The following is a 14,105-nucleotide window of genomic DNA, read 5'->3' as shown; positions in this document are numbered from 1 at the left end:
TGATACAAGAGTGGATGTAGTAGTACTTCGAATCTGTTGATATTCGTTTCAATTTGACGTTTTTTTCTTTCAGGTCTTGGTGGAACGTACTTGATACACTCAATCGACTCATTGGATTGAATGTTAAGATATTGAGCCTTTAAATTTGAATAATTCTATAAACTTGTTTTATTTTTGTATCTTTTAAAACACTTCAATTGGTTGCTTTCTTGAATTTGAATTTTTCTTATGTTAAATTTTTAATCCCGAATTTTTAACATAAGATGTTGCATCTTTAAAATATTGTACCCCAATTTTTTGATTAAAAAGATTAGGTTCATACCAAAATAGAAAAATTCATTACAAACCCAATTGGAATATTCAAGAAATTTAATTGTTAATAAACCTTATGTTAAACTTTTTTAACCATGTTGAATTTTTCAAAAACAACTTTTTTCTATTGTTTTAATTGGTTGTTTTTATTTCAAGTTGTAGTTCTAACTGTTACCTTTTCAATTCTACAAAAATACAAATCAATAAAAGTGTGTTTAACTTTGTCGTTTTTAAAGTTACAGTAAATTTTAAGTAAATTTTATTAAACTGTATATAATTTATTACAAATTTGAAATATATGAAGCACTTAGAAACAAAATTTGATAAATTAATTATTCAATTCAATGTATTTAAATTTTAGCATAAATACAAATATATGGATTACAAAACAATGATAATCCAATATTCGTTTATAAATTATCATAAGTTCACCATAATCTATTAATGTGGTTGTGTTTTATAAACATTTTGATGACATTATTAAATTTGAAACACAAATTTATTTGAATATTACATAATTAGTATAAACAATTTATTTGCAAATTTTATACATATCACATTTTTGAACTGAAAATACTTTTAACATAAAATTGATAATATTTTATTATATTTTATTTCTACTTTTTACTTTTGACAAAAAAAATAATTAAGAACTGGTAAAAAAAATTTGAAATGCGTGTCAAACAGAGGTTTCCAAAATCACAATCCTAATTACCAAAATGTTCATTTTCTCTATAAATTCGTAATTTTATAATACCACATTTTCGGCAATAATTATTTTGGAAACCTTTGGTGTCAAATAATTATAAATACAAAAAATAATTAATTAATTATTTTTTATAAAAAAAGTGATTAAAAAAATTATTTGGTAAACAAAAAATAATTATATTTCTTTTAAAACATTCATATTCAAACAATTGTATTTTATTAAAAATGTAGTTTTTTGATATTCACATACATAGTTACCAATATGACAAGTCATGGAATGATAAATAAATAATTCACAATCATGTTTAAATCAGATTTTTGATGAAAACATAAACCAAAGATAATAATTGTTTTTGACATATTTTTTACTAATTGAATATATTCTTTATATTTAAATATGTGTGGCCATTTTATTTGTGTAACTACATTAAAAACTATTATTTTCCAATAACTCACTTTCGATAATGACATGTAAATAATGTTATTTAATATATTTTATATTTTTAATATATTTTGTCTAAATACACACATAAATAACACAATTATAAAAATGACATCACAACTTTTATTGAATAGTGAAATAATAACACGATTATACAGTTACTTTTAATGATTTGATTATGATTATAAATATAAAATGATTCACTACCATACTTAACATGTTCATTGTAAAAACGGAAATAATTATTTAACATGTAAAATTTTTGAGTGTGTAAACATTTAATTTCAAACTAAACAAATACAAAATTATTATAGTATAAAAAGAATGTGAATGGTTATTTTTAACGACTTGTTGTTCACACCCATATGTACATGTAATAAAACAAATTATATATATTTAGTGGTCAAAATAACCAACAACCAGATGAAATTTGTTTATGATAAATAATCAAATATTCATATGAACAAATTATAAATGTTAATATGTATTAACATTTATAAAATTAATAAAGATTTAATTAAAATAATTAATCTATATTATTATTTAATTTGAAAATAATTGATTTGAAATTAAATGTTTGTGTATTACTAAGATTATATGTGCATCGTATTATAAATCCAAAAAGACAAACATTTATGTTTTAATGCACTTTTATGTATGATCTAAAGAAATAACTGTTATAATAAATAAATATGTATGTAATTAATTTTTGAAATAATCATGAAAGTGTATTTATTTTTGTTGAGAAGACTAAATTAATGCACCACAACAAAGAACTGGGATAAATTTTATAATTTATTTATTTCTGCTTTTACTCCTTGATGATGAAATATTTATTTTTTATATCTTATGTATATATATAAAAGAGCAACAAGTTAAAAGCAAAAATGTTTTGAACTGTGCTATTCTAGTAATTTTGGTGTAATTATTTTAAGTTCGGTTCAGATGTTACATGTTTACACACTAAAAATTTATCACGTTTTATTTTTGACATTGTATAAAAATGAAAATGTTGTGATTAACAGTAAAACCCAATCCATCATTTGTTGTTATTACATTATTGAAATTAATAATCAATACATGTTTCTATTTTTATAATAATAAATGTTGTAGTGTTACCAAAAAAACATTTGTTTAATTATGTGTTTTATATGAAGAATAAGAAAACAGTTGTTAAGAAAGAATAATTTGATATAACAACTCTCTTATATGTAATTATCAACAAAAGGTTGTTGAAGGAAAATTGTGTACATCGAGGTAGTTACACAATGCAATTGATGATAATCGTTTATTTTTGTTTTAATCTATATCATCTTCATTGCACAAAAGTTATTATTTACAATCAAAAAAATCAATGTAATAAACAACTATTATTTAAGTGGAAATTTAATTTGAGAATAACCTTTGTATCAACACTGTTGTATATTTGTTTTTGTTTATTTGAACTTTTAATTGTGTTGATATTTTTTTATGTGAAAATTGATAACACAATCTGTTAAGGTTAACGATGATTATATATAATCAATTCAACAATGAGTAAATTCAAAAAAATTGTGGAGTTTTTTAAAAAATATTTTTTTGTTGTTATTTGGTAAAGAGGAAAGTAAAATGCCGATATACAAAAAAATAATTAATTAGGCCCAAAAGATCTTAACATTATTTTGGTCGTGACTATCTCGAAGGTCACCTTAAATAGCAGAATATTAATAAACTGATACTATAATTTAAATATTTTTCACAGTGATTTTATGTTAAAAATGAAATTATTTTCTTTGATATTCTTAGAGGAATAAAACCAAATATATAACCAATCAATATATTTCAAATTCCGACTTTTCAAATCTAATTTTTTATATCGAACGATGCCAATTCCCACAAATGTTATGAATAAAATAGTTTCTGAGTTAATTTCCATATACAAGCAGCCATACATCGACTTAAAACTCGAAGCACAAGACGCGCCGTTTTATTCCAGTAAAATTGGTGGTCTTCCGTATTTTCCCAAAGGCTCTGTATACCCCCAGACTCCCTCGGGTGAATACATGTATCTTCTTGCACAAATAAACTTCTCAGAAATGCCGGCACTTGAAAATTTCCCGAGAAGTGGACTTTTGCAATTTTTCTTGTTTCCAAACCGCACACTTGGCCTTTTCAACGACGACGGAGAGTTCGACCAAAAATTACACAAAGTTGTTTATTATGAAAAAGTCGATATGGACGAGAAACACCAAAACGAACTCCCCAAAGAAATTGCACAGAATTACGATGACGACCATAATATATTAATCGACAACTTTCCCTTCGATGCAGTCTTTGCAATCACTGGGGATATGAAGGAAGGTTGCAGTTTCGGGTGGTACAAAGCAGACCAAATTTTCGAGCGAATGGCAGTCAAATATGAAGTCGATAAAGAACAACTGCGCGATGCTATTTTGAGCGACAGAAGACTGAGACCACAGATGTGTTCGTTGGGTGGGTATCCAAGCTTCGCACAAACAGACCCAAGAAAAGACGACACGTATGGAGTTATGTTATTGCAAATTGAGACAACTACAGTGGATGACAAACAGATAATGTGGGGAGATTGTGGGGTCGGCAATTTCTTTATTTCAAAGGAAAATTTGAAAAATAAAAATTTTGATGATGTGCTCTATAATTATGATTGCTGTTAATTGTTTTCAATTAAGTGATCTATTAATTCAATTGTTTTAATATTATTTTTATAATAATGAAATTGATAAGTTGGTTGTAATTTTATTAATAATTTGACCTAATTATTCTTTTTTTTTCTTTATAAAACATTTTTTGAAAAAAATGGTTTGTTGGTGATAATTCCAATACCACTAATGTTTTAATTTGAACATTTGTAAAAATTGAAAAAAAGGATTACTTATTAATTATTGTTTGCGCGATTGGTTTGTTTACTGTTTACATTTCAAAAGAATATAAGGTCAAATAATAAAAACTTGAATAATTAACAAAAAATACCACATTTTGTTTTTTGTCTCAACATAAACCCAACTTATATTTTCACCCAAAAAATATTTTTGCCATTAATTATAAAACTTTTATAATTCGTAATATGAAAAACAAATGCTTTATTTTATTGGTGTTTATTAAAACATAAAACGTCCGTTATAGAATCAAAAACTAATAACAACATAAACAGCATTAGAACGAACATATGTTGAGCAATATGACAACTCTTGGTTTTAAAATAAACATGCGTTGTTTTGTCATAATTCAACACGCTCAAACGACACGTTGATTAACATTATTTCGGTTTTAGATGAAAAAATCATTTGTTTTTAAAATAATTTTTAAAATTATTTTAATTATTTTTCAACTAAATGACAATTTGGTTTATGTATTACCATTTTAAGGTTTTGGACTGGAAATAATTAAAAAATAGCAAAAAAATAAAAGTTGTTGTTTTTTGATTTTTTTAATATTCGATAAGAGACCTCCCTTTTATTTTTTGGTCTCTTATCGAATATATTATTATCTCGAATAGCCCTCTTATCGATAATTGACTGTATATAAGTTAACTCTTATCGACATTTGCAATCAAAATAAAGTGTTTGCTGCAATTATTTTAAAAGTAAGTCCATACTCTGCTACAATTTTAGGTTTTTTGGCCGTCCAATTTCCTTAAAGCCACGCACAATACGAAAAGGTAAAACTTGGTAAATAAGCAAAAACCAGTACGCAAACAAACAGTTTGTTGGTGGATTTTAATACTTTTAATATTCCGTACTGTTTGGTATTTATTGATTTGAGTTGACTGTTTTTCATAACAAAATCAGTTCTAATGTTTTTCCGTTTCCGATTTATCATTATCAGAAAATAAAAAAGAAATGAACGAATTACTCTTTTTTAATAGATTTCAACAAAAACGCCATATTCTCGGCCAAATTTTTCATAGTTTCCTTTGCCTCTTCATCTTCTTCGACTCCATCGATTCTCTTCTCTTGTGGGTTATACCCATCGTTCCAATATGACGACCCGACGATGTACATGTTGTTCATCCCAAACCAATGATTGATAGTATCATAGACGTGTATGGCTCCTCCTCGTCTTGCAACCACAACAGCAGCTCCCGCTTTTCTTTTTAAGTGTTTTCCAATTATTAAACCGCATCGGTCGAGCATGCCTTTCACTTCCATTGGGACGTCCGCATAATATGTCGGACTTCCTATTATGACGCCATCGGCCGCTACTATTTTGGAACATAACTCGTCGATCACGGGATCTTCCTGCCAACACTTCCCGTCTTTCTGACATCGCCAACACGAACGACATGACTTGATGGACTTGCCTCCTATTTGGAAGTAATCGGTGGTTATTCCTTGTTGCTCTAATGATGTAATAAGCCATGATAACATATGGGAGGTGTTCCCATGTTCACGGGGACTGCCATTTATCAAAAGAACTTTTATTGGAAGAGACATGGATTTGTGAGATCAATAATTTCGTTCAGTTTTTCGTTTATTTTTATATTTTATAAGTTGATATTCTTTTTGAATAACAGTCCCTCAAGCTAACCTTATGAGATTGTTTTTTGATTATTTCTATTATATAAACTAAAAATAAATTATTCATTTTATTTTCAAATTTTTTATTTGTTCCACATTAATCAACACAAATTTTCAAATAATATTTTTAATAATTAACTATTAATTATATAAATATTATGATTAAATTAACTATATTTTCAAAAACAATCCTAGAAAGCAAGCTTTTCCTATTAGGCTCGCTTGAGGGACTGTAATAATAAAGAATAATAATGTGTCTCCGTTTGATAAGAAACCCAATTCGAGGTTTGACTGTATTTTATAGTTAGTTAACCATATACCCCTTTAGCTGACTGAACTATAGTTAGCTAACCAACTAAATTTAAACTAACCCAATTATAATAAATATATGGTTTTATTATAATTTAAAAATAATTTGAAAAATATAACTCAGGCGTCTCCATTTTTTACTCTAATAGCTGTTCGGCGACTTTTGAGTTTACTAAAAAGTCGCCGACTTTTTAGTCATATCAAAAGTCGCTGACCTATATTTATAATTTAAATACAATAAAATTTACTTATAAAAAAGATAAATTAATCAATATCAAAACTATTTTAAAATAATTAAATAATTATTTAAAAAAACTATAAAAAAAATAAAAAATAAAATAAAAATTGATGAATAATAATGGTGATTTTGTGAGAAAAAGAAACAAAAGGCAAAAAAGAAATAAGTAAAAATTCATTTTGCCACAAAAAACAAACTTGAGATTAAAATGAAACTCAAAAATAATCTTACAATTACATGAGCACCACACCTCTACGTTTTCTACACACGTTTTCTTCTCATGTCAATCAAGAAGCTAATATACACACAAATCACCCACCACTCAAACGAACGATAAAGAAAGGAACAAGAAATAACAAAAAGAAAATAAAAAGAAACGTCAAATCAACTCAATATATGGAGGAAGTATCTATACAACAAATTACTACAAATCAACTGATATTACAAACAACACAAAGTGAAGTTAATCAGTTGACACAACGGTCTTTAACTAACTCTCAAAATAACAGCCAATCAACACATATTGCACAAAGTCAACAAAGTGTCAATTTAATTCCACAGACCCTTCACATACAACAAATATTTCAACACCAGAATATTCAAAACACTCATAACATTAACCCTGATAATTCGATACACAATTCACAGTACAATGAAGCTACACAAACAACATACCAAACAACTGAACATCCTCAACCACTTTTGACCATGGTCGAAACTCAGAAACAACCATCACGTAACAACACTTTAATTGCATTGCAAAGATCATTAATTGTCAATGAGGAAGAATTTGAAGAATATCACACGGGAGACACACCAACAAGACAGCGTCGTCGAAGTGAAAATGAAATTGATTATAACTCAGAAATAACAATAGAATCCACATACCCAACAAAACCCACTTCCAATGAAAAACGTTTAAATTATCCAATAAAAGTGTTTTTAAAACGTACATCATCAACAATTGTTGATTTAACAGGATTCACAAATGATGAATTTGACGATATTTTTGATATAATACTATACAATGGAAGATGGGACGCTGTAAACAGAAAATATGTTAAACAGCGAATTGATTTAAATATACTTTCAGTAAACGAAAATCAAATTTTGAATCCAAAAGAATTGTTTTTATTGCTACTTACATTCCTCAAACACGCATTTGATTACAAAACATTATATGATATATTTGATTATAGAAAAAGAAGCAACATTTCAGAAGAAAAACAGATTTGTAAAAATTCAAAAATTAGTTTTATTTCGAAATATTTAGAAAGATCATATTTACTTTTTGCAGTAAAAATGAAAAGGATTTTTATTGAAAGTTTAAATTGTATTCCCCAAAAACTTAGTGTAAATTTGGCAACAGGCAGAAGTCAAGATTATTTAAGGTTTATTCCTCAACTTGGACATTCATTTTACATCGTTGATGGAAGAGACCAAATGATTTCAACACAACTAAAAACATCAGAAAATGAACGCAAAGTAAAGGATGGTAGATATTTTACATTTAAACATCACTGTAATGGGCTCAAAACAGAAGTTTGTGTTAACTGTGATGGAATGGCTGTTAAAGTGTCAAATACTCAACAATGCGCAACAAACGATTTAACTGTCTACAAGTGTAATTGGGATCCCAGTTTTGTTTTGGAAAATGAGTGGGTACTTGCAGATAGTGGATACAGAGGAGTCGGACAAACTTTGATACCTTATCCCAAAACTGGAAAAAACGAACAGATTGTATTAACAGAAGATTACTTGATCAATATGAGTCTAATGATGAATGGTTCTGAACATAGATTGAGAATTAGAGGAAACTTCGAAGGAACTTTAAAAAACAGTGTATTTAAAGGAGGTGTAAGTGGTTCTATTGTCGAAATAGTTCACTTTGATACGGAAACAGTGCAGGAAATAGAACTATACACATTGTTCAGACAAGTTGACGTGACAGAAAGAGATGCCAAATGTAGGGTGTGTTGCACTACAACTTTTGAAACAAATTTTGAGGATGTTTCAAACTCAACATATCAAATCTTGGGCGTGCTCGAAATTTCGAATGTTGAGTTTATTATTGATTCGAACCATTTTGAATGTGAGCGGGGCACAATTGAATGTGAATCAATGATGTTATTAACAAAAGTAGACAATTCACTTATTAAAGCGTACAATGCAGTTCACTCAAGTGTCAGAATTCTCGTTGAAAATCATTTTAGTCGATTGATAATATTATTTAAGTTGATGAGAAACAAATACGGGCTATTAAAAAGAGATTATGAGTCTCTAGTCAATATTGCTCATTCACTTTGTTATTACCACATATCAAAAAAGCCATTAAGAAAGTTTCCTTTTTATCTCTTCAAAAGAATGGCAGATGGAGATTATTCGACCCCCATTGGAACAACCCCAATTCAACTCCCACGAATTGCTGGAGAAATTGTGTCAAAATTGAGTGGAGAGTATCATAGAGCAAAACTAGTTCACAACGAAAACAATTTAAGACAATACAATTCAATAAACGAATTTCTGGGTGTTGGAAATTCTTCAAGAGCAATTCAACAAATAGTTATTCCAACTGAACCACATTCTTCAACTACAAATGAGTTGGTTGATGATGCCACATCATTACTGAGACCTTTTCCATGTGGAGAAGTGGGAGAAATCATTTTTTCAGAAAGTTTAATGAATGAAATTAACGATGAAATTGATTTTTGAAGAACGGCAATTTTGTTATTGTGGTGATCTTATTTTAAAATTTAAATTTTTTGATTTTAATAATATTTTAAAATAAACTGTTGTTTATTATTGTATTTAAAAGTGTTTTTAAATTATAAAATTTTAATTGTTGTTATAATATTTATAACAACTTTTGATAGAATTGTGCATATTTGATATTTTAAAAATTATAGTAATACGAATTAATATCAATAGTTTTGTAGTTTGTTTATAAGTCGGCGACTTTTGAGTGCACTCAAAAGTCGCCGAACAGCCATAAAATACCCACATCATCAATTATTTACCATTTTAATATATATTCAAAACCATATTTTAATTGTATTTTTTTGTTCTTAAAACCAGGACTGCAAACCTCAATTAAATAATCGTTTTTTGAAAAAGAAATAATGGCATTTTATCTTTTTGGATAAAATAAAAAATCCTATTCACAAAAGAATTATTTTGCTCAATTTAATGAAAATAATTATAAAAATTAAAAATATGCTGTTTTGGTAATGTTTTTGAATAATACGCTCAAAACTGCACTTTATTCGGTTCTTCAAATAATAAGACCAAAAGTGTTTTGAAAAACAAATAATAACCAGAAAAAACAAATAAGAAAAATTTTAATATTTAAACCAAAAACTAAAGAAAAATAAAACAAATAAGTTATTGAGAAAATATTTTGATTGAATGGCATAAATAAATAATAGGAAAATGTCATTGGATTGAGGTAAAATAATAATGTTGTCATTACATTCTGTGTTAGAACTTGACATATAATTTAACTTGTTCAACCTTGAAGTAATCACTGTTTCATTGTATTCATTAAACATGAATCAGTGTATCAAATAAAACACAAAAAGAGTTTTTATATATTTTTCATTTTAAATATTAACATTATTAAAACTAAAATATAGAATAAAGTGATTTAAAATTTTGACACAAATTAATTTAAATGACAGTTTGTTGTTTCAATGAATGAAAATTAAAAAATATAAATTGACATTACAAGGTTGGACGATACCAAATAAATATATTTTTTATGTTCATTTGGTTGTGTTCTAAACAGCACATTTGATAATGAAAAAAATAATAATAGTTTTTATTTAAAATTCAATACAACTTGATAACAACTTTGGATCGAGTTGCACAAAAATTTAACAGTTTGTTTTGGCTTACAAAAACAATTTATATCATTTTTAAAAAATAAATAATATTTATAATTAGTTATGTGTATAATCCCTTTCCAAACACATTTAAATGGTCGTTGAAAATTGTGTTTAATGTTACACTATGAATTATCAATTATTATTTAAAACAAATTGTCGGTGTTGAATATTATAGGGGTGTGATACATGGTTACTACCCAAAAATTGGTTACTGTTTTGCAAATTTCATAATGTACAAATTGATTAAAAAATACAATTTTCTCAAATTAAAAACACTTAAGTTTATTATTATAATTTACCAAAAATTATTATTGCTGAATTAAAATTTAGAATTCCAAATTTAAAAAAAATCAACCAAAACATACCAAAAACTATTTTATTTAACTATTATTTTTTCTTGCCAAAATTAAACAAAAAATTCAGTTTGACCTCTAAATATACCTTTAATAGTCAATTTTGTCAGCCCGAAATAGAGCAATTTACAAATAATGAAAAGTTTTGTGTAGATTATATTTGGGTTTTTTCCCGCCTTTTAAATCTTTTTTATTGTGTTAATTTGAATGTTATTTCATTTCAACGATTTTTTTAAACCGCCACGTCACCAATGTTTTAAGCATTATCTGCTATTGAAAAAAACGGACCAATCAGATGTGCATTTTTGTTTTGTAGAAACCACCAGTTTATGTGGCATTTCAATTTACAAATTAAAAAATATAAACAAAAATATAAATAATGTGGAATTTTGATCAGTAATTACGGGATATAATACAATTATAATTATTTTTGTTTGTTTTGCCACAGAAAAACATTTTAATATATTGCTTCAGTTTTCCAATTCATATTTTTAAAGATAAACTTATATTGTAAGTTGAAAAATCACTTCCTTTCATTCAAAAAACAGTGTAAATTAATTTAAGTTTGTTATTACAAAAAACAGTCGAGAAAATATGGGGTTTATATTTTCAATTTAATATTTATAATTGAAACGTGTATTAAACATAATAATTTGTTTAATAAATTGTTTCAAATTTCATTATTTAAATATGTTGATGAATAATTGTTCATTTCGAATGTAGTCGATATTATAACATTCAAATATTTTCTGTGTTATTTAATAAGAGCATTTTTCATTTCATTTCTAAAAATTTCAGGATATGTTATGTTTAAATAAAATTCCAAATCATCTGTTGATCCAGGGCATTTTTCTAACAACTTTTTTGCATAACAAGATGCAAAAACTCCACATGAAATACCGTCTTTTTGTTGTTTAACATCTGCTTTATAATAATTTACATTTTTTAATTCAATCAATATTTTGGTAAGTTTTAAAGCTGTTTTTCCTTGGTAAAAATCATACAATTTGGATGTTAGCGAGTTTATTCCCACGATAATTTTATCAGATCCTCTAACAATGTACAACAACATAAAATGCATACCATAGAACACTGGAAGTATTACACTTGTAATGTTAGATGAAATGTTATGCCTATTTTCAATAAAGCGGGGTTCGTTAAACGTGTGTCCATCAAAGTAAATCCAACTTAACATCGTTATAGGATTTTTCCATTTTATTGTGTTAATTTCATTTATTACATTTCTATAATCTTCAAAAATCCAAGTAGTCAACATTTCATTTGGATTATTTAATATTAAATAAGTGTCTGTGTATTTATTTTTTGTATTTGCCAAAATTACATTTTGTTTTTCGATAGATTTGTTTTCTTTTTGTTTTATAGTTGCAACAACTTCCTCAAACTTGTTATTATTTCTTTCATTGCAATTGTTTAAATTCAATATTTCATAACCACATTTATTGTATTCAGTAAAAATGTCATCATTTATACCGTCTAACCAGAACCAGTCTCTACTCAAGCAACCTGTTAAACCACTTCGTATTGAATGATTGGTATTACATTTTTCAGAAACTAAAGAAGTTGGTGTATAATTGTGGAATAAATTGACTCACTGTTATTTCTCCTTCTTTTTCATTATCATCAACATAATATGAGTCACTTAAACAATCACAATAATAACTTATATGAGTATTTGTGTTTGAAACTTCAAACTCTCTTGCATCATTTGGAAAATGTACCTTTCTTTTGCACAATTCCACCCATTTAAAAACATGATTATGGTATGCAAAGGTATCACTTTCCGTTATACTCATCAATCCAGCACAAATAATTCTTTTAAATACATGACAACATCTTCGATTATCAAAAGTTGCTGGCACTTTTAAATTATCAAAAAATTGGACTTGTTGAAGAGCTTTCTCAAAATCAATTTTTGAATTCATACACCTTTGAATATAAGATTTCGCTTGATAAAAACATTTTTCAATTGCGTTTAGTTGTGGAGTATATGGTACATTGTAAGTCACATATATTCCACAACTCTCACACAATTCTTCTATTCCTTTTTTATGAATACCCGCGTTATCCAAAATAAAATTTACGAAGTTATATTTATACCATCAATGTACTTGTGGTATAAATACCTTTTTTAGACAATCAAGAAAATCTTCATTTTTGTTAGTAGTTTCTCTGATTCTAAGAATTAATTTATGTCCCGGTGCCATCATTGCAATAATCGTGAACGCATTCCCTCTGATGATAGGAAAAATAATATCACAACTTTCTCCTATTTTAGATTTTCCTTGAGTACGCGATCAATTTGTGTCAATACCCGCTTCATCAATAAACACAAAAATGAAATTTAAATGTAATAAAATATCCATGTGTTGAGCATAAACATATCGTTGATTAATTCTTAAATCTGTGTTTCTTTGTAATGGTTCTTTTTTATTTTTTTTTGAAAAGTTGTTTTTACGAATTATAACTTCAACACTACTTCTTGAAATTTTAGATTCTTCTATAAGTTTGGTTGGATCAATACCCAACAAACTTGAAACGTTTTTAAAATGAAAAGCTCTTTCTTTAGAGACTTCTTCAGAAATTTGGAGTGCTGTTTTTTGAGGAAACTTTTCAATTTTATTAATGACCATATATATTGTATCAATATCAATTTTGGTGTTTCCTTCTTTTCTACCTCTTTTTAAACCATTTATTTTGTCGTTCGGACGATTAATTACACGTTTGACATCTCTGGGATATATATCATATTCAGTAGCTGTACTTTTTAAATCCCCACAAATGTCATAATGAGTTTTTATAGAAATGTTATGACAAAATCTATTATATTTTTTAGGAGTTTCAAAAACAAATGGGTAGTTATTTGTTTTTTGTGTTGTTGTTGAAACAAGTTGTTGGGGACCTGATATTTTTTTCGATATAAACAGCTTTTTGTCTTGTTTTGAAATCTTTAAATAGTGCATCTTTAAAATGAAAATGTGCAAGTAAATTTTGACTAAAAAGGTGTAAGTTCATTAATATGGAATCAGATGTGACTGGTAGAGTAAATATGTTATTATAATCGATGACTTGACTAATATTTTCAACCATTATTGGTGGTAATATATTTTTATCAAAATTCGAAAGTGTAATATTGGATTGTTTGAAATTGAATTGAAATATCTTTTTGTCGTGGCGATATTGTTTGGTTTTTGTTTCAGTGTTTTTGCTCAATGAAAGAAAATGGATGGTCTTTCATTGCAACAAATTGGTTTATAAGTTTACCTTTTTTAGGTCATTTTTTGGTTTCAAATTGATTTGAACGTT

At 26.8% G+C, this 14,105-nt stretch overlaps 3 protein-coding genes across 3 annotated transcripts; 2 read left to right on the top strand and 1 right to left on the bottom strand.

Annotated features, from left to right (window-relative positions):
- Positions 1-3,324: 3,324 nt before the first annotated feature.
- On the top strand, positions 3,325-4,134 carry EIN_149050 (hypothetical protein; the record flags this gene model as incomplete). The annotated part of the gene is made up of 1 exon (XM_004184841.1): positions 3,325-4,134. The coding sequence occupies one exon, from the start codon at positions 3,325-3,327 to the stop codon at positions 4,132-4,134; it is 810 nt and encodes a 269-aa protein (XP_004184889.1).
- A 1,194-nt stretch (positions 4,135-5,328) lies between these two features.
- Positions 5,329-5,913, bottom strand: EIN_149040 (hypothetical protein; the record flags this gene model as incomplete). The annotated part of the gene is made up of 1 exon (XM_004184840.1): positions 5,329-5,913. One exon carries the CDS (start codon positions 5,911-5,913, stop codon positions 5,329-5,331), a length of 585 nt encoding a protein of 194 aa, XP_004184888.1.
- Positions 5,914-8,107: 2,194 nt separating this feature from the next.
- Positions 8,108-9,256, top strand: EIN_149030 (hypothetical protein; the record flags this gene model as incomplete). Its single annotated transcript, XM_004184839.1, has 1 exon — positions 8,108-9,256. One exon carries the CDS (start codon positions 8,108-8,110, stop codon positions 9,254-9,256), a length of 1,149 nt encoding a protein of 382 aa, XP_004184887.1.
- Positions 9,257-14,105: the final 4,849 nt, after the last annotated feature.

This window comes from Entamoeba invadens, assembly GCF_000330505.1.
Source record: "Entamoeba invadens IP1 unplaced genomic scaffold scaff_1105074726509, whole genome shotgun sequence".
Classification (NCBI taxonomy): domain Eukaryota; phylum Evosea; order Mastigamoebida; family Endamoebidae; genus Entamoeba; species Entamoeba invadens.
This window is presented reverse-complemented; position numbering and strand designations above follow the sequence as displayed.